The 26,805-nt window shown below is 43.9% G+C and overlaps 1 protein-coding gene across 10 annotated transcripts in view; it reads right to left on the bottom strand.

The window, feature by feature from the left end:
- Positions 1–26,805, bottom strand: part of MGAT5 (alpha-1,6-mannosylglycoprotein 6-beta-N-acetylglucosaminyltransferase) — a 346,996-nt gene that overhangs the window by 130,786 nt on the left and 189,405 nt on the right. For all 10 annotated transcript variants that reach the window (XM_053666802.1, XM_053666810.1, XM_053666815.1 and 7 more), the window contains 4 exons: positions 18,617–18,693; positions 17,554–17,643; positions 2,927–2,998; positions 1,150–1,311 (listed from right to left, as the gene is read on the bottom strand). In XM_053666802.1, coding sequence (XP_053522777.1) covers positions 1,150–1,311; positions 2,927–2,998; positions 17,554–17,643; positions 18,617–18,693 — 401 coding nt within the window. The remainder of the gene's footprint in view (positions 1–1,149; positions 1,312–2,926; positions 2,999–17,553; positions 17,644–18,616; positions 18,694–26,805) is intronic.

Here is a 26,805-nt window from a genome sequence, read left to right as displayed (position 1 = left end):
TTTTCTACACTTGTTGCCTTGACACTATTTCCTCCTTCCCTTTATTTGAGCTTTTTTATTGTGGTAAAGTATATATATCATAAAATTTAGCATTTTAACCATTTTTTAAAAATATGAGCAAGAAGTATATATGTATACTAAATATACATTTTATATGTGTGTATAGATGTATGCATCTATATGTATATGTGGAAGTATAGATATAGATTTATAGATAAATTCTCTCTCCCCTCAAAAAATAGTGTTTCCTATTCTCTACCTAACATCTCCCCACCTAACGATACATCCTGGAGGTTACTGCACAGGGTTCCACAGAAATGCTCTTCACTTCTTTTGACAGCCCACGGGCTCTGCGACCGCGCACTCTTCTGTAGAAGGCCGCTCCGTGCCGGGATGTTTGGAGCTGCCATCTCATGAACTCAAGGGATCTGAGCAGAACTGACCCACCAAACTGTGACTTGGGACTGGGAAGCACATCTGTATTTTCTTTTTCAGGGATATCAAATGAACCAAATTAGAAATAATATCAAGCACTTTTTAAATTTATTTTTAGATATAGGAACATGTTGTTTACTTTGCTCAGTTGTTCATCATCAGAACAATTCATCTAGCGCCACAGTCACTTAGTCTCTGACTAATAGGGGACAGAATTTCCCATGCTCAGGATTTTCCCAGGCATTTCCTCATGAACTTGAACAAACCGGCTCAAGTTTAATTCACAGTATTTCTCTTTCAAGAATGTAAGCAGAAGCACCAACCGTACAGAGCAGTAATGGAACTCACCAAAGCCCAGAACCGACAAACTCCAAAACTATGAAATTGTCACGATGATGTAACAGGAAGTTCTCAAAGGTTGTATTCAGGTAAAGAAAAGAGGATTAAGTTTCCTGACACCACTGAGAGAGAGTCAGATGGTTCACGGGAAAATCCTGCAGGCAGATACTCTGCTTGGATGCACCCAGCTAAGCAGGACGACTGCGGCCGGCACAGGAAATGCAGAAGGGGCTGGTTCCCACTGGACAGACTGGGCGGGTCCCCACCGAAGGAGTGTCGTGGGGGCGTGACACGTCTCTTAGTCTTGTTCCCGAGCAAATTCGAATTTTAAGAGAAAACCGACATCTAACTGAATGGAATTAATTACAAACTCACTTTCTTCCTCTTTCTCTTTTCAAGATTCTGCTTTTCCGCCAGGGACTTGATGGCCTGGATCCACGCATCGGCCATGCGCCGGATCCGCAGTCTCATCCACCGGAATTCTTCGTGCTTTTTCATCATGCTGTAGAGAATATTAAAATCCGTACGAATTTCCGCCTAGAAATAGAAGTTTAATACAAATGAGAAGATGAAAAGTCAGAAAGCATAATGGTTTTCCCGAGGTGACATTTGAAAACTTGAAAGGGGTGCTCAATTAAATACAGGGCTTCAAAAGTGAGTCTTCGCTGCTGCACAGCTTCGCTTTAAGGTCCCAGAATTGCAAATTGAAGCAAAGGCCCCCGGCTGCTGATCTGCCAAAAGGGACGTCATTTAAAAAATTAGAAACTGGGAAAGAAAGCAGAGTCACTGCAAAGCCCTGAGCTACGTTAAAAAGCATTTTTAAAAATAAGCCTGTTTGATGTACCTTGAAATTCTTTGCACCTCAGTTTACTGGCCACTTCAATCTACCGCAGGGCAGCGCAATCCTGGGACAACTGAAGTCAGTTCTTAACAGCCTACCTGGCACGGAGGCTGCCAAAAGCCTCCTCCTGTCCACAAAATTAAGTGGTGAAATACATGCTCCTCTTCCAGGTTTTTCCCAATCCAAATAAAAGTTCATTACTTTCTAAAGAATTCAAAAGCCAGGAATAACATTTTCTTACTACAATTGCATGAAATTCAGGCCAGAACTATGTAAAAGCCAGGAAGAACATGTTTGTAATACAGCTGGATACAACGTGATTAAAATGACAGAAATAATAACAACATCAGTGTTGATTTCATGTAACTGGATCAACTTTTTAGCAGTTGCCATGGTTCCGTCTAAACACCCACCTGATCACATCCCTCCTTCATTCAACAACTTCCCCAGATTCCCATGATCTGAACTACAGGTCTTGGGTCAAACCCTCCTCCCCACTGCTTGTTTTTGTCCATGAACTTTTATTGGAACACAGCCATGCCCATGCATTTACATCTTGTCTACGCTGCCTTCTGTGCTACAGGGTCAGAATTGAGTAGCTGTGACAGAGACCTCACGGCCTACAAAGATGGGAATATTTACTATCTGGACTTTTACCTAGAAAGCTTATAGATCCCCCATGTAAAGATGAAAGACTTAAGCTTGTAATGTAACATATAAAACCTTTCCCTGTCCCCCTAGCTACCTTTCCAATCTCACCTTCACCCCAATGTATCCAAATGCCTATGGCCTTCTCCCACTGAACCCTCGTTTACTCCCTGAAAATGCCACGCTCTTATATACTCACCTTCTCCCCTCACAGCTGATGCCTACCCCCTTGACCCAGTATAAACTCACTCATCATCATAAATTCAGCTCCAATGTCATCTCTTTGCAATATCTGCTCATCCCTGCAGGCTGAGATCACACTTTCTCATTTATTTCCACGGGTCTGCATTCTAGCATTAACACAGGTATGGTCACTGCTTACAACCATCACCCTCATCAGACCTGAGTGCCTCCATATCTGGCACAGGGTCTTATTCGTATCAGTAGCCTGTCACTTAAGGACCCTCAGAGGACTGCTCCATAAATATATGTGCTAACTAGTTGACTGACTTGGTCACTGAGATGTCCACAGGGCTGAGGACAGAAGTTCTTCTGTTTGCCACCATTTCAGATTACACCTGGCATTTCTAGAAGACTCCACATATATCAACTGGCAGCAGACCCAAATCACAAGACTAATAAGAGGTTTCCAAAGTCACTTACTAATGAATTATGATCAGCTTCTTCATAGGGATTTTTTGCTCTCCAAGGTAAATGAGGACACCAATTTTCAACCTGAAAAATATAAGTCAGACGCACTAAAAACATTGGCTCATCTGTAAATGCACTAATGTACAGACAAAGCCCTGAGTGCAGTTCCTGACGCGCCACGAGCACTATACTGAAGCGGGTTATTGTTATTAGAGCCCCACACTTTAGCTAGGGATCCGGAGATGGGTGTCCTCTCAGATGAAACAATAATCAGCAAAGGTCCCAAGGAGAATATGATTATGTTTTATATCTGTCCTTCAAAATACTCCACAGTGACTGACTCCTTTATCATTTAATTCTCATATTTCTATACCAGGAGAGGGAGGGGTCTTACAGCAGAAAGTTAAAAGACCTGAACATTCCCTCAGGGGAATGAGAAGGGAAAGGTGCCTCTGTGACTTTAGCACAAGGACAGGAATGATGCGTTCGTTGCCTGCTGTGGCATGTCTGGCATTTGGGCCACAGTCATTTAACTCAGAATTAGCAATGCAACTGGTGTTTAAGGCTAATTGACCCAGGCTTTCCCTCATTTTCTGATTGTTCACTTCTCACTAAGGACCAAGATGATAAAAACCACTGGAGATAGAGATGAAAGGAAAAGGGAAAAAACCCTCAGTGATTTTGTGAGATCCATTCTGGAAGATGGATTGTTCTGTCAATGCACAAAGAGTCTGGCGAGTTGTGGGGAGGAAGACAAAGGAAACACGCCAGTTTTTACAGGAATCACTTCAACAGAGGTTATCAAAAAGGATTCGGCAAATTCACAATTTCTAGTAAAGAAAAAATAAAAAATGCATTGAGTAATATTGATGTCTGACCTCACTGTCAAAACTGGCTATACAATTGTCAGACTGCATATCACCCATTTACTAACACATAATAAGATTATTAAAGACAGATAATAAATAGCCATTGAAATAATTGTTTTTCTATGGCCAGGAGGACCTACAGACATCAACAAAGCATGGAGGTGAGGATGACTTGGAAGGTCACTGAGAAAGCAGGCACGTGCGTGAGACTGCAGCCTCCCGATTCAGTAACGCAGAGTTGAACAAAATGGTCTGTCTTTCTGCCGAGGGTGTTTTCAAAAAAAAAAAAAAAAGAACCAGTAGTTTCACTCACCTAGAAACTGCACTTAAAGCAAGGTGATTTTTGCTCAGACCAAAATAACTGCTGGGATTGCACACAGCCAGCTAGCTGCCTGCAAATGAGCTGGAAGCGATTAAGCAGAAGGCAACAAAAAAACCGAAGGGAGGGTGGAGTCCCTGAAGAGGAAAAGTGCAATATTCTCTTTTTCTTCTTGTGGACTAAAATTAGACTTTACCATATTTGTGAATAACTTCAGAGGCTCAAAAGGACTCCCCATGAGGAAAGCTGAAATGGTTTCTACTCATAAAAAAAGAATGTACTAACTTGACTGGATGCCCATCCTAATTACTGAGACCTCACAGCAATATCACCATGAAAGGCAGTGTCTGGGGCCCCACAATGAGAAAAATGAGGGGGAGCCAACAGAAAAGAAGCAAGAGGACGAAGCCCAGTGGGTCCCAGCAGCACCGTACCCCCTGTACCTTGCACTGCTGGGCCAAACTGAATTACTTAGTACAAATTAAATTTTTGTCGATGGACTCAAGAAAACATGGCTATACAGCATATTTATAACATGAAGGCTTCAAATGGGTTGCAGACCTCACTGAGAGACCCTCAACCCCACACAAAATGATGAGGGTGGGCAAGCAGGGTAGGTTTACACTTCAGAGCAACATCAGGATGAAGAATTTCCTTGTGAATAGCATACCGGAGAAAGATGAAACAAAGAAACGACTATGAATAAAGAAAATCAAGCAAAAGAGAGACATTAGTGAGATCGGACACTGTTAAAGAAAAGGACATTTCCTCCTCATTCTTCCACCCTAAGAAGAACCTTCCAAACTCACTCTGATGAAAATACAGTCTAAGGTAATCTTCTAAAATACAACTTCCCTATAGAATACTCAAGGCTTTAATTTCTCCTTGAAACTGATCATTTATCTCAGTTCTTGTTCCTCTAAATGACGGAATAATGCTTTCTAAGACTTCAAGGGCATTCCTGAAAGCATGGAAAATGGAGTCAGTCTATTTCAGCTTTTAGCAAGAAATCTTACTGTCACACATTCACTCATAAAGGAGAAAAAACCAACTACGAGCATCTTGACACAGAATGAGGAAGGTGAGTTTTTAAGGTTGCTTTTGTACACAGTGACAGGATAACTAGTTAAGAAGATAATTAAATTGAACACAAACCAATCTCTCCATGGCCGGGGGGGGGGGGGGGGGGGGGCATTTATTTCTAAACCTCAGAAGATTACCGGGATTAGAAGGTGAGCACTGGTAGTAATTCCACGTTGTCATATGAGCAACCTGTTCCTAAATAAGAGTCATCAATGATACTCAGGGAAAGTCCTGCTCAAGCTAATCAATCAGCCTCCTAATCCCTGTTTTCTGTCTGATCTAGTCAGGCTCCTATAAGAAACTTTACCCCCCGCCCCCCGGCAGGATGTCAGGACACCAGAGCGAGCCCACTGCCTTTCTCATATGGACACTTCCGTTCCAAATCACCCTCCTCATCTCCTCTTCCATCCTGGGTCTCAGAAGCCCAGTGTCCTGTGTCAACCTGTGGCTGCTGCCGTCCACCCACTGCCTCGGCCGCACTTTTCCACCTGCGACCCTTGGTGCTCTCCCTGGGACAGGGTTGTGTTACCTGCCAGCGCAGGGACGCAGGGCTGCGGCACTGCGCCCTCCCGCTGCCTCCCACCCTGCCCGACTGCTGGAGCCCGCAGCCCGATGCACCCGAGCTCTCTGCCAGTGGAGGGGCTGCACATCCTGAACACAGTCCACAGACCACCACGGTTAGTCCAGGACTTGAAAACTGTCCCAGTTCGTGATCACACACACAAGAATCAATAGAGGAGCAGAACCGTTACTCTAATAACCTTGGATTTGAAGGCAAAGCTTCTTCCAAGGAAACTAATCTTTTTAGTACATTGGCCTCAGGCAACAAAATGAAGAGGCAGCAAAACCAGAAAAAAGACCAGCTAGGCTAGACCTTTGGAGAATTATACGCATTCCACTGTGAGAGCTTTGTAAATCACTTTTTTGAAGGAGGAATATAAAATTAACCAATTTGATTTTTGACATCCTTCCTCCTAATGATTTAAACTTCTTTGATTTGAGGGGGTTTTGTAGCTTAATCATGAGCCATGTAAACTGAAGTCCCTAAACAGCTCAAGCAGGTCACACTTTCAAGGTCTGTGGAACGGACAATTCATATTCTAAAAAAAAAAAAAAAGTAATGAAATGGCAGCAAAAACTAGAGGAGACTGACATATGGATGCATGCACTTAGGGTAATTCCTCACAGTAACGTTCAACTCCTTGGACAGAACGGTGATTGGGCTCTGTCGCGGCCTCTTCTCCCGGGACTGGTGGTTAGTGTTTCACTCTAATGGGTCCCTGACACAGAAATGCATGCTGTGTTTTACAGATAGTGAAGTGCAATCAAAACTAAAGGAGAAAAATGCATAAGAAAAAGTTTGAGATGATCTCTGAATGATAATGTTATGGGCACTTTTCTTTTTCTTCTTTATACTAATCTGTATATTATGATTTTTACAATAATTTTTTACATTAATAATTTCTAAAGGAATTATTTATATAAGAACCCAATCATTTACTGAAGATTCACAGTATGTAAGGGTCTCTGGGGAAAAAAAAATAAGCTTGCATACATTATATCAGTTAATCCCCTAGGTGCCCTGTGACCCAGGTGCCATTGTCAGGTTACACGTGAAGAAATCAAGGCTTAGAGGGGTTGGAGACTTGTGAAGTAAGCTCCATAGTCAGCAGAAGGGCTGGGTGACACCTGAGACATGTCATCCCCTGAATAGCACATGTTAGAGCCACCTTAGAGGCCCAGCGTAGCCAAGGACAGGGGAGTGAGAAAGAGGACTGGACTCGGCCGGACGGATTTTATGCCCAACTCTACAAACTAGGAATATAGCCTTAAACCATTTGGCTTTCAGGTTTTCTCACCTACAAACTGAAGGAATTGGCTCAGGTGACCTCTTAATAATTCTATAATTCTATAAGATCTGCAAAAGATAATTTTACAGCTTGTCATCTTGTCAGGCTAGTTGGTTATATATCAAAAGGGTACAGCTGCCTCTACATCTATTCATTTGATAGCCTGATGATATATATATATATATATGTACATATATATATACACACACACACATATATAGGCAAATACACATATATATACACAAATTTGTTATACTGATGACATAACAAATGAAGTTACTCATTAAAGTGTGTGTGTGTGTGTGTGTGTGTGTGTGTATTTTGTAAAGGCTTCTCAACCCCACTCCACCCCTGGCCCACTTCCCTTTCTAAAGTTTCAAAAAGGCAGTGAAATGGTAAAAGAAAACTACACACGTAAATGGTTCAGCTCTCTAGACCAGTCCTGTGTACCAGACAAATGAGGTGATTAATATTTTGGCCAAAGTGCTTGTTACCAATGGCTGTGTATGGGAGGGGGGAGGAGAAACTGCAAAGAACAAAAGGCACAGTACCTGGAGCCAGACACTAAGTGAGCACTGTGCACACATTATTTCCACGGGTCCTCCCATAACCCTCTGAGGAAGGCTGCTACGCACGCCGGATGAGCCCACTGGCGCCCGGGGCACCCACAGCTGAGCCCTGAAACCCGCTGCTGCCCCAGAGCACAGGCGCTTATCACCACTTGATACCCACGGAAACCTGACATTGGGTTCCTACAGTCCCATAAGCACAGTCCAGTCTTCAATATTAGAGTCTCAGTGTCTAAACCCTCTACATAAAATCCTTCAAAATCAGTTTACTGTGCTCCCGCTGCTCAGTGTATTGTAAGCTATAATAATAGCTCCCTGCTTACAACTCTCATCCAACCTCCTGCGCATCGAACAGAACAGTTCTACCTCAGCAGGGCTGCCAGGTTCAGGTGGGCATGTATGAGAGAAAAAAAAACAAAAACAAAACACCCAGTTAAATTAGAAGTTCATATAAATGATTTTTTTAAATATAACTATGTCACACACTTACAGTTTTAAAAAGCCATTGTTTGCCCTGGCTGGTGTGACTCAGTGAATTGAGTGCCGGCCTCCAAACCAAAGGGTCACCAGTTTGATCCCAGTTAGAGCACATGCCTGGGTTGCAGGCGAGGCCCCCAGCTGGGGGTGCACGAGAGGCAACGACACATGGATGTTTCTCTCTCTTTCTCCTTCCCTTACCCTCTAAAAATAAATAAAATATTTTTTTAAATAAATAAAACCTTTACAAAAACCACTGTTTACCAGAAAATTAAGTACCACTGGGTATCCTCCGTATTACCTAGTAACCTTATTACCTCAGGGCATCTGCTTTTCCCATTCCTTCCAGAGAGTTCCATGCATCACTCCCTATTTACACAGTACGCTCCAACTTCTCCTCCGAGAAGCCTGCCCTGACCTACTCACCGGCCATGCTAAATCCTTACTCTATTTTTCTAGGGGGGAACTTGAGACTCGTGAAAATTTCTTCAGGTATTATTGTTTACTATGGTTTGCTGCCCCATCCAGATGTAAGCTCCTTGAGGACAGAAGCTTCAATTTGCCTGTTCAGTTGCTTTATCCTCATCCCTGAGAGCAGTGCCTGGGAGATGATAGGGACTCAGTTCTTAGGTGTTGAGGAGTTAATAAATGAATCAAAACATCACTTGAGCACTAAAAATATTTGTGATGATGATTCTCTTTTCCATTTACGTGGCACTTACCCACTTCCATCATTCTGTTACAACGCAGGCATGCTTAGACTTGACCTCAGTGAGAAGAAACCAACTGAAGACTGAAGGGAGCGCTCTAGACCACGTAGGCAGGAGGTAGACCCAGACGGGCAATCGGGTCATGTGCTCTCCATCATACGGTACTGCTGCCACCGGCCAAAGGAGGCAGGAATATTATGAACGGAAAGTACAAACCCACCATGTGCAGGACAGAGCCAAGGCCGGGAGAGATCCATGATAGTTCTGCTCAGGATGTCAGAAAAGGGGCAGAACTTAAGAGAAGCTGCAGTATGTTTTCAACATGCCACAAAACCAGCAGGGCTCTAATGAGAAGGTGTTACTTTTAAAAATCCATCCCAAATGGCTCTCAGAGAACTGTCCATTTTCCTTTACCCAGGCAAGGCAGCAAATGAATTCCTGTGTTGCCAACCACACAGACGATGCATAGAAATGCTTCCTGTACCAGCTCTTACTGGGTATGGTTCTTGCGGCACAGAGGCAAACTGGCCCCCATTGAGCCCATGTCCATTTTGAGGACACTCCCATAGTCAAAATCACCCAATTTAGAGAGGTAGTTTACATGATAGAGACCAGGAATACAGTTCCTTTTTTTTGTTGATGTGCAATTTTGCCGGAATCATAAATCCAGGCAAATAATGTGGAGTGGCAATGAGAACTGGAAGATGGGGAAGAAAGCTGTGCCTTCCAATATAATTGGCTCATTCCATTCTAATGGTCTAATGTGAACCCTTGTACTCCCTTATAAATATAACATTAAAGAACATTATATTAAAATTGTTAATAAGTGATTAAAATACCCCTGCTTCATATCTCGAAATTAATGTTTCAGATTTTAATGTTACACATTTTACAAAGTATTTTTTCAAAATTAGAAAGGTGATAGCTGGGAAAGGTTACTGCTCAGAACAAACAAAAAGCTATCACCTACTTTGCAAAATGTTGTAAACAGAACCATTCGTTCAATAAACATGTGTGCCAGGAACCACTGTACCTGTGAACAAAACACACAACTCCGTCCGGAGAGTATTCTCCAGGTGCTCACTCTCCATGCTGGAAGCCGAGGGTCATCCCAGGGCTTCTGCTAAATGAACCGCTCTGCCAGACACCCACACCTCTCACTCTCCCCCGGCCTGGTGTCCAACACCATCCTCTCCTTTCTCGGTGGGCACGTCCTGACCGCTCTACCCAGCACGGACGTCATCACTCCTCATGAGCATTTCTTCACCCCCCTCTCCTGTTTTATTTTTCTCCATGGCACTTACTACCATCTAAAATATATATATTACTCTTTAACTTGTCTGTCCCCTGCAAAACATAACCTTAATGAGGAACGTCTACCTTCCTGTTCATTGTTTTGTCCCCCGTACCCAGAAACACCCAGCAGCATTACACCCAGGTCCCCGGCATGCAGACCATGGTCTCCGAGTGTTATTTTCCACAGCAGGATCGAGGTCCTTAGAGGAATGGTTGTTCCCAGATTTGGGCCAAAATTGTATAAGATGAACCTGGAAGAGCTTGACATACCAGGTAGCAAAAAACAAACAGAAAACTATTACAAACTACCAAAGTCATGTCAAAAGGCCTCAGAATATAATATGAATTAACTTGCTATAGCCCAAAAGGGGGCAATTTTAGATGCAGTAAGAAAATAACTGGAATAGAGTGAACATATCAAATATGTTTCAATCAATGACTTCATAATGATGATAAAGACCAATAAGCACACAAGTAAACAAACAAACCAATTACAGTTCACAGTGGAAGATGCTAGGTGAACAAGAGAGACACGTATAAAGATTTTCCACAGGAACTATCCCTCACAGTAACCAAATACCAGAAGAGGAGTATTTTCTCTTCACAGAACTATTCCTGGTAGATTGAGAAGGACCCTCTAATGAATGGATGAACCCACGCACTGATCACCAGCAGCAGCTAACATCACAAAGGGAGATAAGCAGACACTGATATGCCAAGTATATATCATCCACGAAGCAGACTTGCAAAAGAATATTAAGCCTAACTCTGATCAAGGCTCATCAATTCACAGGAAATATACAGGGCCGGGAGCCAGGTTCTACAACAAGAAGGGGGGGGTGAGTAATAAATGCAGAGTGTAACAAATTCTCTAAGGCAAATAGAGAAATTTTTTCAACAAAAAGTCAACGGGTTGTGGTGGGGCAGAAACAGAAGGGAACTTAAAATTAAAAATGGACTTTAGAGACACCAACAATTGTAATTCATAGCCCTTACCTGAAACCTAGTTCAGATAAACTTTAATTCATAAGACAGCCTAGAAAATGTGAATACTAACTTGATACGTTTTATGCTATGAAGAGATTGCATTATTTTTATACAAAATGATATTAATTGTTATAATGGGAGTAGTTACATATTTTAGAGGAGTCTCTTTTAAAGCCACATATTGAAACACTCGCACATGGAATCTCCTTCAAAACGGTGGAGGGCAGAGGTTCCTGGAGAAATGCGATCGCCCATGAAATGACAACTGTTAATCCGAATCCTGAGCACCAGGCGGCTCCCCACACACCTCCTTTTCTTTCTTATACATGTTTGAAATTTGCCATATTAAAGTTCCCATGTTAAATTTAAAACATGAAACGTTTTTACAACTATTTTATTGGCATGCAATAGAAATTACAAGAGACAATATTTTAAAGTTTGTTAAAGAAAAACAAATTGGAGATGAATGCACTGAAGCCTCTGTCAGCTGTACTCCAAGGAGCAAGGAGGTGTTGGTTTGGGCTTCGGCAAGTCCTGCCCTTTCTAATTTTTGTAAGGAGGGGGCCAGTGCAAAAAGTCTCCATATAAATGTTGTAGTATCTGAAACTTACCAACAGGGTATCACTGAGAAGATAAACTTGGGAGAGGATAGAGGTTTCAGGGAGAGAACTGAGAGATCAGTTAAGCTGACTGTTGTGTAAACTCAGGACTTGTTTCTTTAATCCTTTTTCTAAGGATGTCTCAGAATTCAGGTAATAAGAGCTAAAAAACATGGAGATGAATAAGATACAAATAAAGGCTGAACTCAAACAGGGAAAAGAACATGATCATAAATCTCTCCCCACTCTTTTACTGCCAAGAAATGTTATCTCGCACAAAGGGAATTTCCTACTGAAGCAGTTCAACATTTAAAAGGTGTGTTAGTGTTCTTAGTCTAGTGACATTTTTCAAATACCCTTGACTTGTCCTAAAATGTTAGTTATGTTTTTTTCCATTCAGGTTTCTCCTGAAATCTAAATAGTTCTTTATCGCAGCCCACTTTGACAAATTAGTCCGTGCAACAACACAATTTCCAAGTTATCTTTAGCAGCCAACACAGCCCGTAAATCCAAATCACTGTGCTGGTTATTAGGATTTCATTTCATGCTTGCATTCACAAACAGTTAAGCTTTCAACCTTTGCTGTTGGGCATTAAACTTGACATTAATCAAGAGATTAAGTACGATGAATTTAAACCCAAGGTTAATAGCATGCTCGGCCAATATTAGTTTTACATATTGCCGCGGGAGAACAGAAAGAGGCAAAGACCTTTATGCCTGTTGTTCATGACACGGAAGAGACAGATCGACAAGTAAGGGAGGCAATTGCTTCGTTTGTTCCTTAGGAAGAAGTCACACACACACGCACGCACACTCATCGGGGCCAAACTGGCATTGGAAGCAACGGCCTGCACACACCCTGAGGTCTGGCAATCAGTCACTGGGCGATTTGATTATTTCAGGGCAACTATACTTGCAATGCCAACGGAAGTGCTTTAAGAAAAAACAGCACAAACCATTTACGAAGTCTTGAAAGGTATGGTGGTTGCTAGTTGCTAGAATAATTGTATAAACAGAAAAAATGTCTGTGTCAAATATATCAGCATCATCTATCAGTATAACATCAATAGGGGTAAAAAAATCATTCTACATTTCATAAAAGCTGAACGCAGTAAAAGGATCTGCAGAGGGCTAAGTTCACACACCTGAAACAATGACAGAGTAATTACTTCCCAGGCCTTGTCTCCATAAGGGGAGTAGTTACATGGCTCACAAAAACAGATACAGAAAATGAACTGCCTGACGATCTGGAAATGCACGGCAGTCTCATTCATTCACTCCCACCACTCAAAATGACTGAGCACCTAGTTTTCATGAGTTGTATCTTCAGGAGAATTGCGAGGTGCTGTTTCTTTTTTGGGGGGGTGGGTAGGAGATCAAAACTGTATTTGAAAACTAGCAATGAAGATAGATTCATGGAAACTAGCAAAATGGGAGCAAAATTTCAAACACAGGTGGATTTGAGCATCACACTGAATATAAAGTCAATGGCAACAAATCACCTAGCTGAGCTGAGTTCAGTTCTCCTTTGACAGGAAGGAGCAACAGCAAGGTGAAGTGCAGAAGCACTCATCAGCTTCACCCCCAGGGCCACTCTGCTGACTTTCTCCTACTTGGAGCTAGGGAGCGGTTTAAATGTGTGTTTGAGGCGTCTGGCCTACAGTGGAGCTGCATAACTTTTCATTCTTCTCATAGTCTGCCACCCAGCAAGGGCGGGGACTGGGCTTTTACTGCCGCATTCGGCCCCTAACACAGCACTGAGTAACAGGTGTCTGTGGGGATAGCGCGAGGGGAAACGGCTTTACTTCCTGGAGTTTACCAGAAATGATCTGTAGACGACAAATTGGTGAGGGTAAAAGTGGAAGTTTATAACTCCACGATGCAGTGCAGGCTGGCACACTGAGACCCCAGAGGACAGAAAAGTGAAGGAGAAGGCCGTCTCCTAAGACTGGAATCTAAATGCCTCCATTCAGCTGGTGATTGACTAAATTTTATTTCATGTTCTTTTTTTATATCTGCCAAAGGTCTTAAGTTAAGCTTAGATAAGTTAAACGTAGAAATAAAGAATAAAAGTCACTGGTAAACCTGTTAAACTAGTAAATGCATCAGATGAAGATGTCTCTCTCAATCATTTTTGCAATTGCAAAAGAAACCTGGCATATGATACAAGTTGAATGAAAAAGGAAAGTTTCAAGAAATCAAGAAAAAAAAGATGACGACAAATAGCGCCACAAAGCCATAGATATTGTCCAGGATTTAAAAAATACTAGAATAGAACTGGCTTAAGAAAACATCTCTAGCCCTTGCTGGCGTGGCTCAGTGGATTGAACACTGGCCTGTGAACCAAAGGGTCGCTGGTTCGATTCCCAGTCAGGGCACATGCCTGGGTCCCTAGTCGTGGGTATGTGAGGCAAACTCACGTTGATGTTTCTCTCCCTCTCTTTCTCCCTCCCTTCCCTTCTCTAAAAATAAATAAATAAATAAATAAGTACATAAATGATCTTTTTTAAAAAAGAAAACACCTCTAATAATTTACACTAACAATTGAACTGTTTCACACATCCCGCCCACAATCTGAATCAAACAGAAGTGTCCTGTCCTAGAAAAGAACCCAAGGGGAACAGCGGAATTTCTACATTACCAGAAGTCAAGGGATCTAAAATGAAATTAGATTGCTGACTAGAAACCATAACTGATTCCAATTCTAAAATAAACTTAAGGTTCCACACAAAATGTCCTAGGCAAGTGACACCCTACAACTGTCTTAAAAACATCAACATGAAAAAACGAAGAGCCCTGACTGCTGTGGCTCCGTGGGTTGAATGACCTCCTGCCAACCAAAAGGTCCCAAGTTCGAGTCTGGATCAGGGCACATGCCTGTGTTGTGGACCAGGTCCCAGGTAGGGAGTTTGTGACCGATTGATGTTCTCTCACACATCAATGTTTCTCTCCTTCTCTTTGTTCCTCTCTTTAAAAATAAATAAAGTCTTTAAAAAAGAAGAAAACACAGAAGTATCAGTCAGGTTTATTGAGTGTCATCTATTTGCCAGGCTCTGTTCTAAACATGTTCCCATATACAGTCAGGAACCCTCCAGGTAGGATCCCTTTAAAACAAACAGAAAAACAAAATGAAAACTACTATTTTACAAAGGAAGAACCTACGACACAAAGAGGGTAGGGAACTTTTCCAAAAAACATGGTTTAGGAAGCATCAGAAACCCAAGCTGACGTCAGGCGTGAGGCTCCCCGGGTCAGTACTTCCTATCAAAATGGCCGCCTTGGTGAAATTCTGCTCTAACTCTTAGGGCACCTGTTCGGATGCTATGAGAAAGTGGAATTCTTTTTGCAAGGACAGAGTTTGAAAGTTATTTTCAAATTAACACTAAAAAAGAGTTCCCAGTTGTCTCCCCAGGGGAATTATCCTCACTCTCCTGGTTCAATTGCCTGCATCCACTCTTTTTCCTACATTATTCTCCTAGGATAATGAATGCATAGCATGGTGCCAGGAAAATGAGTTCTCAGTAATTGTTGACAATCAATGAATATAATAGCTGTGTAATAAGTGCTCACCGAACTGAATTCAAATGAACAAAAGGAAAATCCCAATCATCTGCATAAACAGAGATTGGAATAGGCTAATGAAGAACTGTTTCACACCTCAGGAAGAGGAAAAAGTAGTTAAAAGTTCTGAAAGAAAACACTCAGGCTCCAACATTAATATATATGACCCATCACGTCTTTATACAGCCAGTCTGTCCCACATCCTGTCAGTTTACCTTCCCCAGAACCTCACTTTTCTCTCATCTTAGCCACATCCGTCCTTCAGACGAGTGGGAGGAGGGCAGCTGTGGGAGGAAGGGAACATCGCACAGTCACAGCCGCTTCGGCTGGACCGTTCTCCCCGGCCTTCCCAGGTGGAGAAGGGCTGGAGTGGGAATGTACAACCTCCACCTTCACCTTGGTGGCCTGCCCCGACGTGCCAACTCTCAGGAAGGCGTGAAATCAGCTCAGCTTGTCCATCAGGGAGCACAGTTGGACCCTGGCTGAATTCTATCCAAGGGAAGGGGAAGAAAACTTTTGAAAATTAAATGGAATGAAGAGCCTTTTCCTCAGGGTAGGCCAGGTGCTTCTGATGACTGCTCACTGGAGAGGGGGTTCACCCGTGGCCCCAGGGCTTCCTCCTCTGGAGAAGGAAATGGGAAGATGGGCCACTGGCAACCTAAGCCAGACACACACCGTGATAAATGTCACAGAATCAATTTGCCAGCAGCCTGCTAATGAGGAGCGTCGCACACCCAATCCTCTGTGCTTTTAATTTCCAAGAGGCATTTTAACTGTCTTAGCTCAGACATGATCCCCTGGGGAGGCATGGGGCACCTGTCCAAAAAAAACAAAAGGTCAGACTTGGTCTTACGGAGGCAAGAGAAGTAAAGGTGCAGGAGAAGAACAACCCACAGAATCCAGGGCCATATGCCTAAAGTATACTGGTTTGGCCTCTATCCCCCAAAAGCCGTCCCTGATACCTTTATGCCACAGAGAAGAGGGCCTTGAGTCCTAGAGAAAACTATGGAAAAAGCATTTCATTCAGCCTCATAATGGAGCCATTCTCCTCGTGCATGGCAGCCCCAGGGAGGTGTTAGCCACTATTTGTCAAAGGGCAACTGCACACAAACTGGAGGAGAGAATGAAAAAGAAATGGCAGCCAAGAGCCTGCAAGTGCACATGCTCTGAAATTAGCCACACCCGTCTCCATGGGGGGGGCGGAGGGGAAGCCAGAGAGTCTGTCCTACTCAGCTCTTCCCCAGTACCTTGCCTGGGATGATGTCTTAACTCTATTCCATCTGCTCAACTTTCCTAAAAATAATGGAAATTCATTAAAGCTTGTGGTCTACAAATTGCTCTGCAAGCCCTTAACAAAGAGGAACAAATTTAAAAAGTCTGTCATTTTAATTCAAGGGTACAAAAAATAAAACTCAAAAGAAAAAAAAAAGGTGCTCTGATTGGGTAGCTCAATTGGTTGGAGCATCACCCCCATACACAGAAAGGTTGAGAGTTCAATCCCCACTCAGGGCGCATATGGGAGGCAACTGATCTGAGACTTCCAGGGGCTGTTTCCCTCTCACTGACGTTGCTCTCTCTCTCCCCTCCCCAGCCCCCCTTTCCCTTCTCTAAAAATCAATAAACATATCCTTGGGTGAGGATTTAAAAAAAATTGTTTTAAATAAAAAAGAGGAAAAAGGCAAAAGTAATTAGTACAGTCTATAAGTAAATAGCTAACTCAACCAATAAACACATGAAAAGATGCTCAAGCATCGATAATTATTAAGGAAATGCAAACCGCAACCACAATGAGAGTCCCTCACCTCCATTAAGATGGCTACTCACAAACAAACAAACAAACAAACAAACAAAACCCCCACCAAATAACAAGTGCTGACAAGGACGGGGAGAATCTGGAACTATACGATTCCACCTATGTGAGTACTTGGAGTAGCCAAGGTCATAGAGAGCAAAACGGTAGCTGCCAGGGGCTGGAAGGAGAAGGGGACAGAAGGTTACTGTTGAATGGGCAGTTTCACGTGGACAGGACGGGGGCTCTGAAGATGGATGGACGGTGGTGATGCTTGCAGAGCCATGTGCATGCATTCAACGTACGCTCAATGATTTAGAATGGTTTTTAGAAAAAATTAGTTAGCTATGCCTGTTTTCTGTCAAATTAAAAAAGAATGTCACTCTATGTGGGGTGCAGAGGAGAGTCATAGAGAGGAAAACTACAGGTCTACCACGTAAAAACAATACACGTTTTCAAGCTCTTTGAATTCTAGGCTCGTCTGCAAAACCTACTTAACCACGCACATCTACCCCTCCAAAGCCACTCACCTCACTGAGGTAAATAAAAAAAGAGCAGGTGGACCCATCCACTCCGTAGTCTGCGTAGCAGGGATCCGAGCGCCACATATCTTTCATCCACTGAAACGACAAGAGCCAGGTAAGAACATCTCTGAACAGCCCGTTCCTGGTGACCCTGCCCGTCTCCTGACAGAGGGGGAGAACATGTGCATGGCTCAAGTGGAGGCTTAAGCTCGGTCACTTAGCTGCGGTCAGGATGACAGACTCAGCTCCTGCATGATCCACAGACACACTGGGACTTGGGCTGGGCCTTGAGATGTGCTCAGAGTAGAGAGGTCACAGGCACTTCAGACAGCGAATCCCAGGAGAGGCAATCAATAGCTAGGGGAGCTTTATCACGAGCAAGTGCCTCATGGGACCCTGGCATCAAAATCCCCTCCCCAGAAAGCCGGTTTCACCAGCAGGAGCACAGTGCCCAGAAGGCAGCGTACGAATGAGCACAGGAGTCCCACACAGAGACCGTGGAAGTGTTCCTGGGGCTGGGCCCCACCACCCTAACCTTACTCCTGAACCGAGACTCTTCTCTGGCAACTACTGAGCAGGGGAGCGGTCTGCCCAATGACAGGCCATGTAAATAAGATTTTTAAAAAAATATGAAGACTAGAAAAGCGGCCTAGTGTCTCTGGGTATTCAACAGCAAATGCAAATGTGACATTTAAATGACAATCTAGAGACCTCTGGGCCTAGGGACTGAGAGAAAGAAGCTGGACACTAAATAATGGCAACCCCTTGTCACTGGCCCTTGAAAGATCACCTGCTGAAGGCTGGGAAAGCAAGGGAAAGGCAGCATCAAAGACACAGCAGGCGCCTGAAATGGTCCAGGCTCCTTCAGTCTGACCAGTCAGAGCCACTGTTGACTGACCTCACAGAGTTGGCAGTGGCAGGGAAGGGTTGTCATGACCACAGCCCCAAACAGGCAGGACTGAAATAGCCCTTAAATGACTCCCTTAAAGGGCTCACTCACCCTTTAAGGAAGGGCGAATTAGTGTCGAATGAGGATGATGGAAATGAATACTCAATACTTCAGCCTTACCTTGATTTTCCCCTCACAGTGGGGGTAGCCATCCATAGGAGGCAATACACATTTTTCTTGAGCTCCATTAATGATATCTGTAAAGAATGAAAAGAACAAAGGATATATGAAGTTCATGAAACGAAGCCTAGCACCCTTGCAAGCAAGGTGCAGGAAGAGAAATTGAAATGAGAATCGCAGTGGTAGCCGTGTGCTGACCTGTGCAACCCCTCTGCTAGCAAAAGGTCTGACTGCTGTGCAGTGAGGACAGGCCACCTGCAGGATGTGTGTGGCCCAGTTTGAATGGGTGAGCCACATCAACCAGAGCGGTTGCTTGGAAATCTACAACTGGGAAACTGAGAAACCAAAGAAGTAAGGAGCAGGAAATAGAGCCGCAGGATTAGGAGGGCCTGCGGGCTGGCAGGGCTGATGCCAGGCCATGCTGACAGGCTGAGCTCGCGAGCAGCTTCGTGGAGACGTGTGCTAGGGCTGAGGCAGCCGGCAGGAGACAGAGTTAGTGGGTGGAGGAGCAGAAAGCCATTAGGTACTGTGAGCGGAGCCTCTTAGGGACTCAGGTCTTAAATTTCCTTGAAGATCTCCTTACTGCTTCAATTATTTCCTCACGGTAAGCTCCCTTTCAACTAGCTAGCTCACATCGGCTCCTATTCCTTGTAACTACAGAATCAAACCAAAAAGAATGCCTTTAAGAAGCTTACGGTTTAGGGGTGAACAGCAGATGAATAATTAAACAACTGAACAGCAGTATGAGTGACATCATGTTTGGGAGGGGCAAGGGAAGGACACCCATCCCACTCTGAGAGTCAAAGACCTCCCTCTTGAATCCAGCTACAGCTTAGCTGGGATGTGAAGGGGAAGTAGGAGTGAGCCAGGTAGAGGGACAAGGTAGAGATGATGTTCAGGAACTAAGGTGGTTGGTTGTAAATGCAGGGACCTACTCTGACTGCAATGACAGTGGGAGGTGCCGAGAGGTCAGACAGAAAAAGCAGGTTCAACCCAAATCAGAAAGACCTCAAGTACCAAGATAGACTCTGGTCCTTATACCAAGGGCTTGGCAGATCTCTGAAAGGTTTTTAAGGAGGGAAGGTTACAATCAGATTTTTGTTTAGGAATGTCCTAAACAAATGTATGTCCTGACATACATTCGAGATGTATGTTAGGACAACCCTAAATGTCCTATACTTTCTGGACCTACTATATTTTCCATTGCTTGGACAATGTCACCATTACGTCCTGCTAACAGTTTTCTATCTTTACAAAGGACCAATGAGAAACTGGACCCCAGGCCGCGATATCATTTGACAGTGGTATGGAAGTGATGTCGGCGGCTGCTGGGGCTAGAAGAGAGGAAAGTGCTAAAGGTGGGGAGGGGAGGGCTAGTGGTATCTTTTCTTGAAAATCAGTTCTTCTGATAGTCTGAAACAGAGAACCCCTTGGTTCAGTGTTTTCTACTTCCTAAGGAAGCTGAAAAATTAGTACTTCCTTATCACAGATCAGAAGCAGTGCCATGTAACAGTTAACTTGGAACGTATTTATCTTGGCAGAGCCTGTTTCCCCATCCACAGAATGGGAATAACTACACCTCTATTTCACCCAGCTCTTATTTAATAGGTTAATATTTGTAAAGTCTAGCACTCCTAACAGCTGATAACACTGAACAGAGCGGATGCTTAAAGTTGGCATTTGCTGTGTAATTCGACACAACTGCCAGTCACCATATCCAAGAAAGCAGCATTTCAAATGTACTGCCGCTTCTGAAAACAGACTCTCTCTCACTTACTTGTAAGGAACAGCCAGCTCCACAACCCACTTATCAAATGGACTGCCTCACCAGCGAATACTGATGCTTTGCAGTGACTATGGCTCCTATCACTACTTTTAATTCGATTTTGCTTGGCAACATTTTACCAAGCAAATAAGCAGCAGCAGCAGCGGCAGAAGTTGGTTGTAAGAAATTAGACTGAGTAAAAAACAGCTGGGAATTGGGGTGATCAAACATTTAAGGGGGACTTAGGATGAAATGCCTCCCTTTCTTCACATAGTATTCCAGTTCCAGATGTTCAGAGCCAGAAGTCATCAAAACTAGAAGCTACGGAGTTGCAGGTGTAATGTGGGAGGTGAAGAGAAATCACTGGGTGGTTAAACTAACAGGTCCATGAATGTCTGCAGGGAAGCCTGGCTGCTGTCAATGTGTGTCCTCTTCACTAGGAGTTTTAAGGAATAAAAATGTTACGTCAAGAGTCAGCAAACACTGACCATCAAGGACCATATGATCCATGTTTGAGGCTCGGCAGGCCACATGGTCTCTGTCACAACCACCTACTCAGGTTTGTACCAGCAACGCAGCCACAGACAATAGAGGGAAGAATGGACATGGTCGTGCTCCAGTAAAACTTTATTTACAAAAACAGGCACAAACGCCCTATGTCTGCTATGCTAAGAGAGTTCCAAAATGAGAAGCCTCGTTTCTGCTAAGACCTATTGAAATGACTTTTTAAAGGCCACCTGCAGGATCCTCTGCCAGTGCCAGGAACGCTGGGCCAGGAACGCCAGGCACTGCCAGTGCCTTCTCACGCCCTTCTGCCTCCCACTCGGTGAAGCCCCTCCCGTGAGACCCCGCTCAGGCCCCACCTCCTCTGGGAGAAACGGTCCCAGTCTTCCCCACACTCAGTCAGCATTCAGCGCCACCCTGGCTGTGAACAATCACACGCTCTTTTTTCCCCCATTTGCCCATCATGCCTCCTAAGCCTTGAGGACTTTACGGGAAGGTGACGACTTTCTGCCCTGTCACCAGGCACTCGGGAGTACTGTCTGACTGTGCGGCACACCGTGTTCCACGGGCACCCTGGCTCTGCCTCTTTGCTCGGGGAGAACCAGACGGAGCTGAGACCCCTGCCAGGCCAGGCTTTTTCCTGCTCCTCCAACCAGCCATTTCTCAACTCATCCAACAGGGTCTCCTCTGCAATTCCATTTTCTTACGATGAATCTTCTACTTAGTTACACAGTGACAGGGATGAATACACAATGAATTCCAAAAGCTCGGTATTAGTGGCTTGAGGCCCTGGGGTAGGAGAGATCTGTGAAAGGGAGAATCAGGTGCTTCCAGCTGCCTCCCCAGCCTGGGCCAGGGCTGCTCCGAACCCCAGCACCAGTGACCGGGTGAGACCCTCATCGCCTCCCAGCTCCTCTCAGAGGGCAGCTCCCCATTTTGTTTTCATCACAATGAGAAAGATTCAAAACATAATGTTTTTGTTAGCTGGAGTCCACAGGACACTTTCCTACCTGTGGAAGAGCCTCCAATTTAAGTTTGGTTGAAAACCAAAAATTCAGATTAATGTTACTGCTTTTCAGGGGAGATTTACCTTACTGTGCACAAGGCCCCTTCAAAAGGAGGAGACAGGATTCTGCCAAGATACGTTAGTAAAATCTTCTCTCTGCTAGTCACCCCATGCTCTCCAGCACCCCATTTTTTAAAGGGTGAAAGGGCAAGGGAAAAAAGATGTTAATGTAAGCAATGAAGCTTGGCTCTTACTACTGCTTAGGATCCAGTTTCATTCCTTACTCTCACACACCAGCCCACGTTGCATCTTTCCCTGAAGACCTCGCTTGTGCACTGATTCTGTGGTATTGTCAACCAGGCGTCACACAAGAGGCAGACAACACAGGTATGAAAACTCTGTTGCTTTATCAGTCACCAGGACTCACACAATGCAGGAGGGGCTCAATGCCGGGTTTAATCTAACAGGACACTTTCCCTGTTACCAAAAATGATTGTTTCTGGAAGGACATGGATGGTAGGAGCAGAAGCAGCCACAGATGTCACAGACACGCCCAGGGTGGGCCGTTCCTGTGAAGTGTGGAGCCAGGCCCCCGGCTGTCCTAGTGCACAAACACAGAGGCGATACATGTACTTGGAAGCCACAGGACAGAGATAGGAAACCACACACACATTTTTTGACTCATGCTTTCCTCTGCCTCTGAGGGAGGAAGGAAAGTGGGGAGAGAGGAGGGCAGCGAGGACAGAAGTGACGATGGCTCAGGGACACAGTGAGAACAGTGAGAGGGCGACACAGGAAACCAAAGTGAATGAGAACTACCTCCCTCGATAGAGCAGCTGCCCTTCTAAAGCGCTGTCGAGTACATGAGCGCATGGAGCGGTACCCATATCCTCCTGAGAAAGGAGGACAGTCGACTATCTAATAGTTTGAAGAAGAGAAACTTTAAAATCCTTGGTGTCTGCTTCCAAACTCAGCCTGCAAGTCACCTGGAACATCTCCAAGAGCCTGCTGTTTGCCATGTGCTGAAATGTCAAAGCTGCATCCTTGAAAGGCATGCTCTGTCCTCAAGGCGCTCACCACAGCTCGGGGTGTGGGGGAGGTGGGACCACACACGACAGAGTGAGGCACCTGGCAGCAGAGCCCCTCCCCATGCACTGCGCTCCTGGGAGGTGAGACAACACCCTCAGTGCCCGGGCCCAGTGCCCAACTCAGTGCCTGGCCCACGGGCAACTCCGTAGTATATATTTTAAACCAACGAATGAACAAATGTAACAAAGGAATGAAGAGCCTAAGTTCTTGAAAAGTGAAGAGGGGAGAAAACGTCACAGAGGAAAGGAGTGGGAAGTCCTCCTTCGGAATCACTGAACCAGGAATTCCCAGTTCTGGACACACACTAAACACAACGGGAAGGAACTTGGGTTCGACATAGAGAAATGGGGGGTAGGGCAGTGACACACGAATCATTTCTGATGCAAAGAGAGGGGAAGTGGTTTATCTCCCGAGTATTACTGGCATTCACACCTTGTTGGTATTTAAAAAGAGAGGTTTATGGTTTTGCTAGATATGATCTTAATGATTAATATGTGTCTAAACTTTTGGCATCTCTAAGCCGCAATGGAAGAAAATTGGTCTTGGGCCACACATTAAATACACTGCAACATGTAATTACCAAAAAAATGTCATAATATTTTAAGTAAATTTATGATTTTGTGTTGGGCCGTACTCATAGCCACGCTGGGCCACACATGGCCTGGAGCCGTGGGTTACAAATCCCACTGTGTATTCACAAAACAAACACAAGATCCACTGGGTACCACACAAGGATGCTTTATCTTTTAGCCTTTATGTTTTTTAACACATCATCAACTATTAATATGCAACATCATAAAACACCCACCTATTAGAAACTTATTTACAGTTCATGATAACTATACCTCACTGCTGAACTAAAGAGACCAGAAACACGTTTATAGAAAGAGGCCAAACAAACCAGGCCAGCGGTCGGGTGTCGCCTGCCACCCCCGTTCTGCACAGAGAAGAAGCAGGTGGTTGTAAGCAGGCTCTGCATGGAAGACGGCTACTTCAGAGTGAGAGTTCGCTCTGCCAGACAGCCTCCTTGTCAGGCTCATTTTTCCATACATTAATTACAGCGAAGATAACAAGTGTTTTAAATGGCACTTTAAGAACTTGTAGAATGTGGTACCGTTAATTTTTTATTTAGAACTGGCCACGCACCTGAGAGGTTAAGGGTGTCTGCTTCTTTCATCATTGCAGTTTTAAATGAGGGGGGGGTGAGGAGGGGAGGGAGAAAAAGTAGGTTTAAAAAAAACCCAGAAATCGAAAAAAAATCATCTGTCTGCCCCAGGAAATTTCAGGAAATGGAGTTCAGTTTCCTCATCCAGTTCCTCTGCCAATAGCTAAGATAACCATCTTCATGAATGAGGGCTCAATTCAGCCCAAACGTACCCCGCACATATCTCCTCTCACAGATAAAGGGCCCCCAGTGATTCCGCTCTGTGTATTGGATAACGCAGTGTTTCTCTTGCAACAGCTGAGAGGAACATGCGGCCTCAGTTATCAGATGGTTCCGTAGGGCGCCCACAGGAGCACGCCACGGTGCCAGGCTGTCCGCGCCAGCCAGGAACCGGCTCAGCCGCTGTGCTCAGCCTGGAGACCAAGCTCCTGCCAGAACCTCCATCATGAGCCTTGCACCAGGAGTTAAGAGCAATAAATCGGACAGAAATCAGCCACAGTGAAATATATTCTCCCATTAAAAATGACCTCACCAGTCATTCTCAGCTTGACCAATATTCACTTAGGGCCACTTTACATTGGCGTTAGGAGAAAAATGATTTAATTTCTAAAACTGAGTCAAGTACACATGACCCAGTGCCAGGGCCCATCAGAGGCCCACTCGGGGAGCCGCATCCTGCAATGGGTGAGACCTACAGACACACCCTCAAGGACGCATACCAGGCACCTTGAAAAGAGTTGCTTATTTCATTGTTTTTATTTTTAACCTAAGAAGCTGGGAATGCGATCTTTGTACCAAAAAGTTTTAGAGATGCAAGGGACTGTTCACTTTTCTTCATTCATACAATCAAGGCTTAGAGAAATGCAATGCCTTGCTCATTCACTGATTCAAGACAATTCATTAAGCACCTCCCCTGTGCAAAGCATTCTACACGTTACAACCAGACCTCTGTCTTCTGAGTCCAGATCACTTCCACTACACAGTTTCTAGGTATTAAAAGGCACAACACTGCCACCACCACCACCTTTGTGTGCTGCACTAGAAGCCTGACAGGTCAATACTGAAGAATAAAATAACAAGTTCTCACTTCTCTCTAAATAAGCACCTCCAAGGGCCTCACCCATGTGCTTCTGCACTACTGCCCGTGTACAAACACTGTGGGCACGAAGGAAGTCAGCAAGAGAGTCCTATTCAGTACACACAGTTTCACAAGCATGCACCACTTTTCGAGAATGGAACTGATAGATAAAAAGAATGAAGTTGTGAGGACCGCCACGAACAAAACACACTGCCGAGGATAATCAATGTCATAAAATTTCAAATCACAGTGACAGTCAAACAACCCTGGATTATTTATGCTGGTCTTTGTCATACCCTTTGTCACTAATTTATCATTTTGCAGATCCTGCAAAAAATAATAATAAATGACAGATGGTATTACAAAGGACAGCATAAATAATCTAATATTAATATGCTAGCATTAATAAGGTTTTTCCTTTTGTTATAGAACAGCATTATAAAGGAGGGCCCAGGGTTAAGATTCTCAGTAGAAGGGGTGGGGTTTACAAGACTGTTGCGCACACACAGACCAGCCCTCCGCCCTGAGAGACCCCCGGCACTGCTGTAATAAAAGCATGTGAGTCCTGGGAATGTTCAGGCAGAAAAGGTTGGTCATCTCACATCCAGACACACGCATGTGCAGCAGGCAGAAAAGGGCTGGGGTTGAATACCTGCTACTGACATGAAAAAATTTAAAAAGCTCCCCATTCTTGGTCATCAGGGAAATGTGAATGAAGACAAGAGTGAGATGCAACTTCACCCACTGAAAGGATTGTAATAAAAAAATTCAGGTAATAATAAGCATTGGCAAGGATGTGGAAAAATCAGAACCTTCAAGCACTGCTGGTAGAAATATTAAATGGTGTAGCTGTTCTGTAAAAAAAAAAGCTAGTATTTCTTTAAAAAGTTACAGTGTTATCTACCATTTGACCCAGCAATTCTGATCCCAGGTATATACTCAAGAAAATGTAAAACTATACCAGCACAAAAGTTCACAGTAGCATTATTCATAAGGGCCAGAAGTTGAACAGTGGAAATAAACCCAACATTCACAAATTGATGAATGAATAGACAAAATGTGGTCTACCCAGACAGTGAAATATTATTTAGCCATTAAAAAGGAATGAGGTAGTGGTTTGTGCTACAGCATGGATCAGCCTTGAAAAAATGAGTTTAAGTGAAAAAAGGCACTAACAAAAGACTACATATTACATGAAATATCCAGGATAAGCATCTAGAAAGACAGAAAGTAAGTCAGTGGTTGCTTAGGACTAGGGAAAAGGGAGATTGGAAGGAAGGTAATGATAGTTAATAGGTATTGAATTTCTTTTTAAGTCAATGAAAATGTCCTAAAATTGATTGTGGTAATGGCTGCACAACTGTATAAACATACATAAAGCTACTGAATTATATGAACTGTATTATATGCAAATTATATCTCAGTAAAGACATTATTTAAAAAAACCCCAAAACCTGTCACCGACTCATTCAACAAATACTGCTGTACTTAAATGAGCATCTGCAAATAGTGTGCAGATAAAAGAGGTGAAGGGAATTAAGAGGTACAAACTTCCAGTTATAAAATGAAAAAGACACAGGGA

This window comes from Artibeus jamaicensis, unplaced genomic scaffold (genome assembly GCF_021234435.1).
Source record: "Artibeus jamaicensis isolate MK-2021 breed Jamaican fruit bat unplaced genomic scaffold, CSHL_Jam_final contig_1284, whole genome shotgun sequence".
Lineage (NCBI taxonomy): Eukaryota > Metazoa > Chordata > Mammalia > Chiroptera > Phyllostomidae > Artibeus > Artibeus jamaicensis.
The sequence above is the reverse complement of the archived record's forward strand: the minus strand, read 5'-3'. Positions and strand labels throughout refer to the sequence as shown.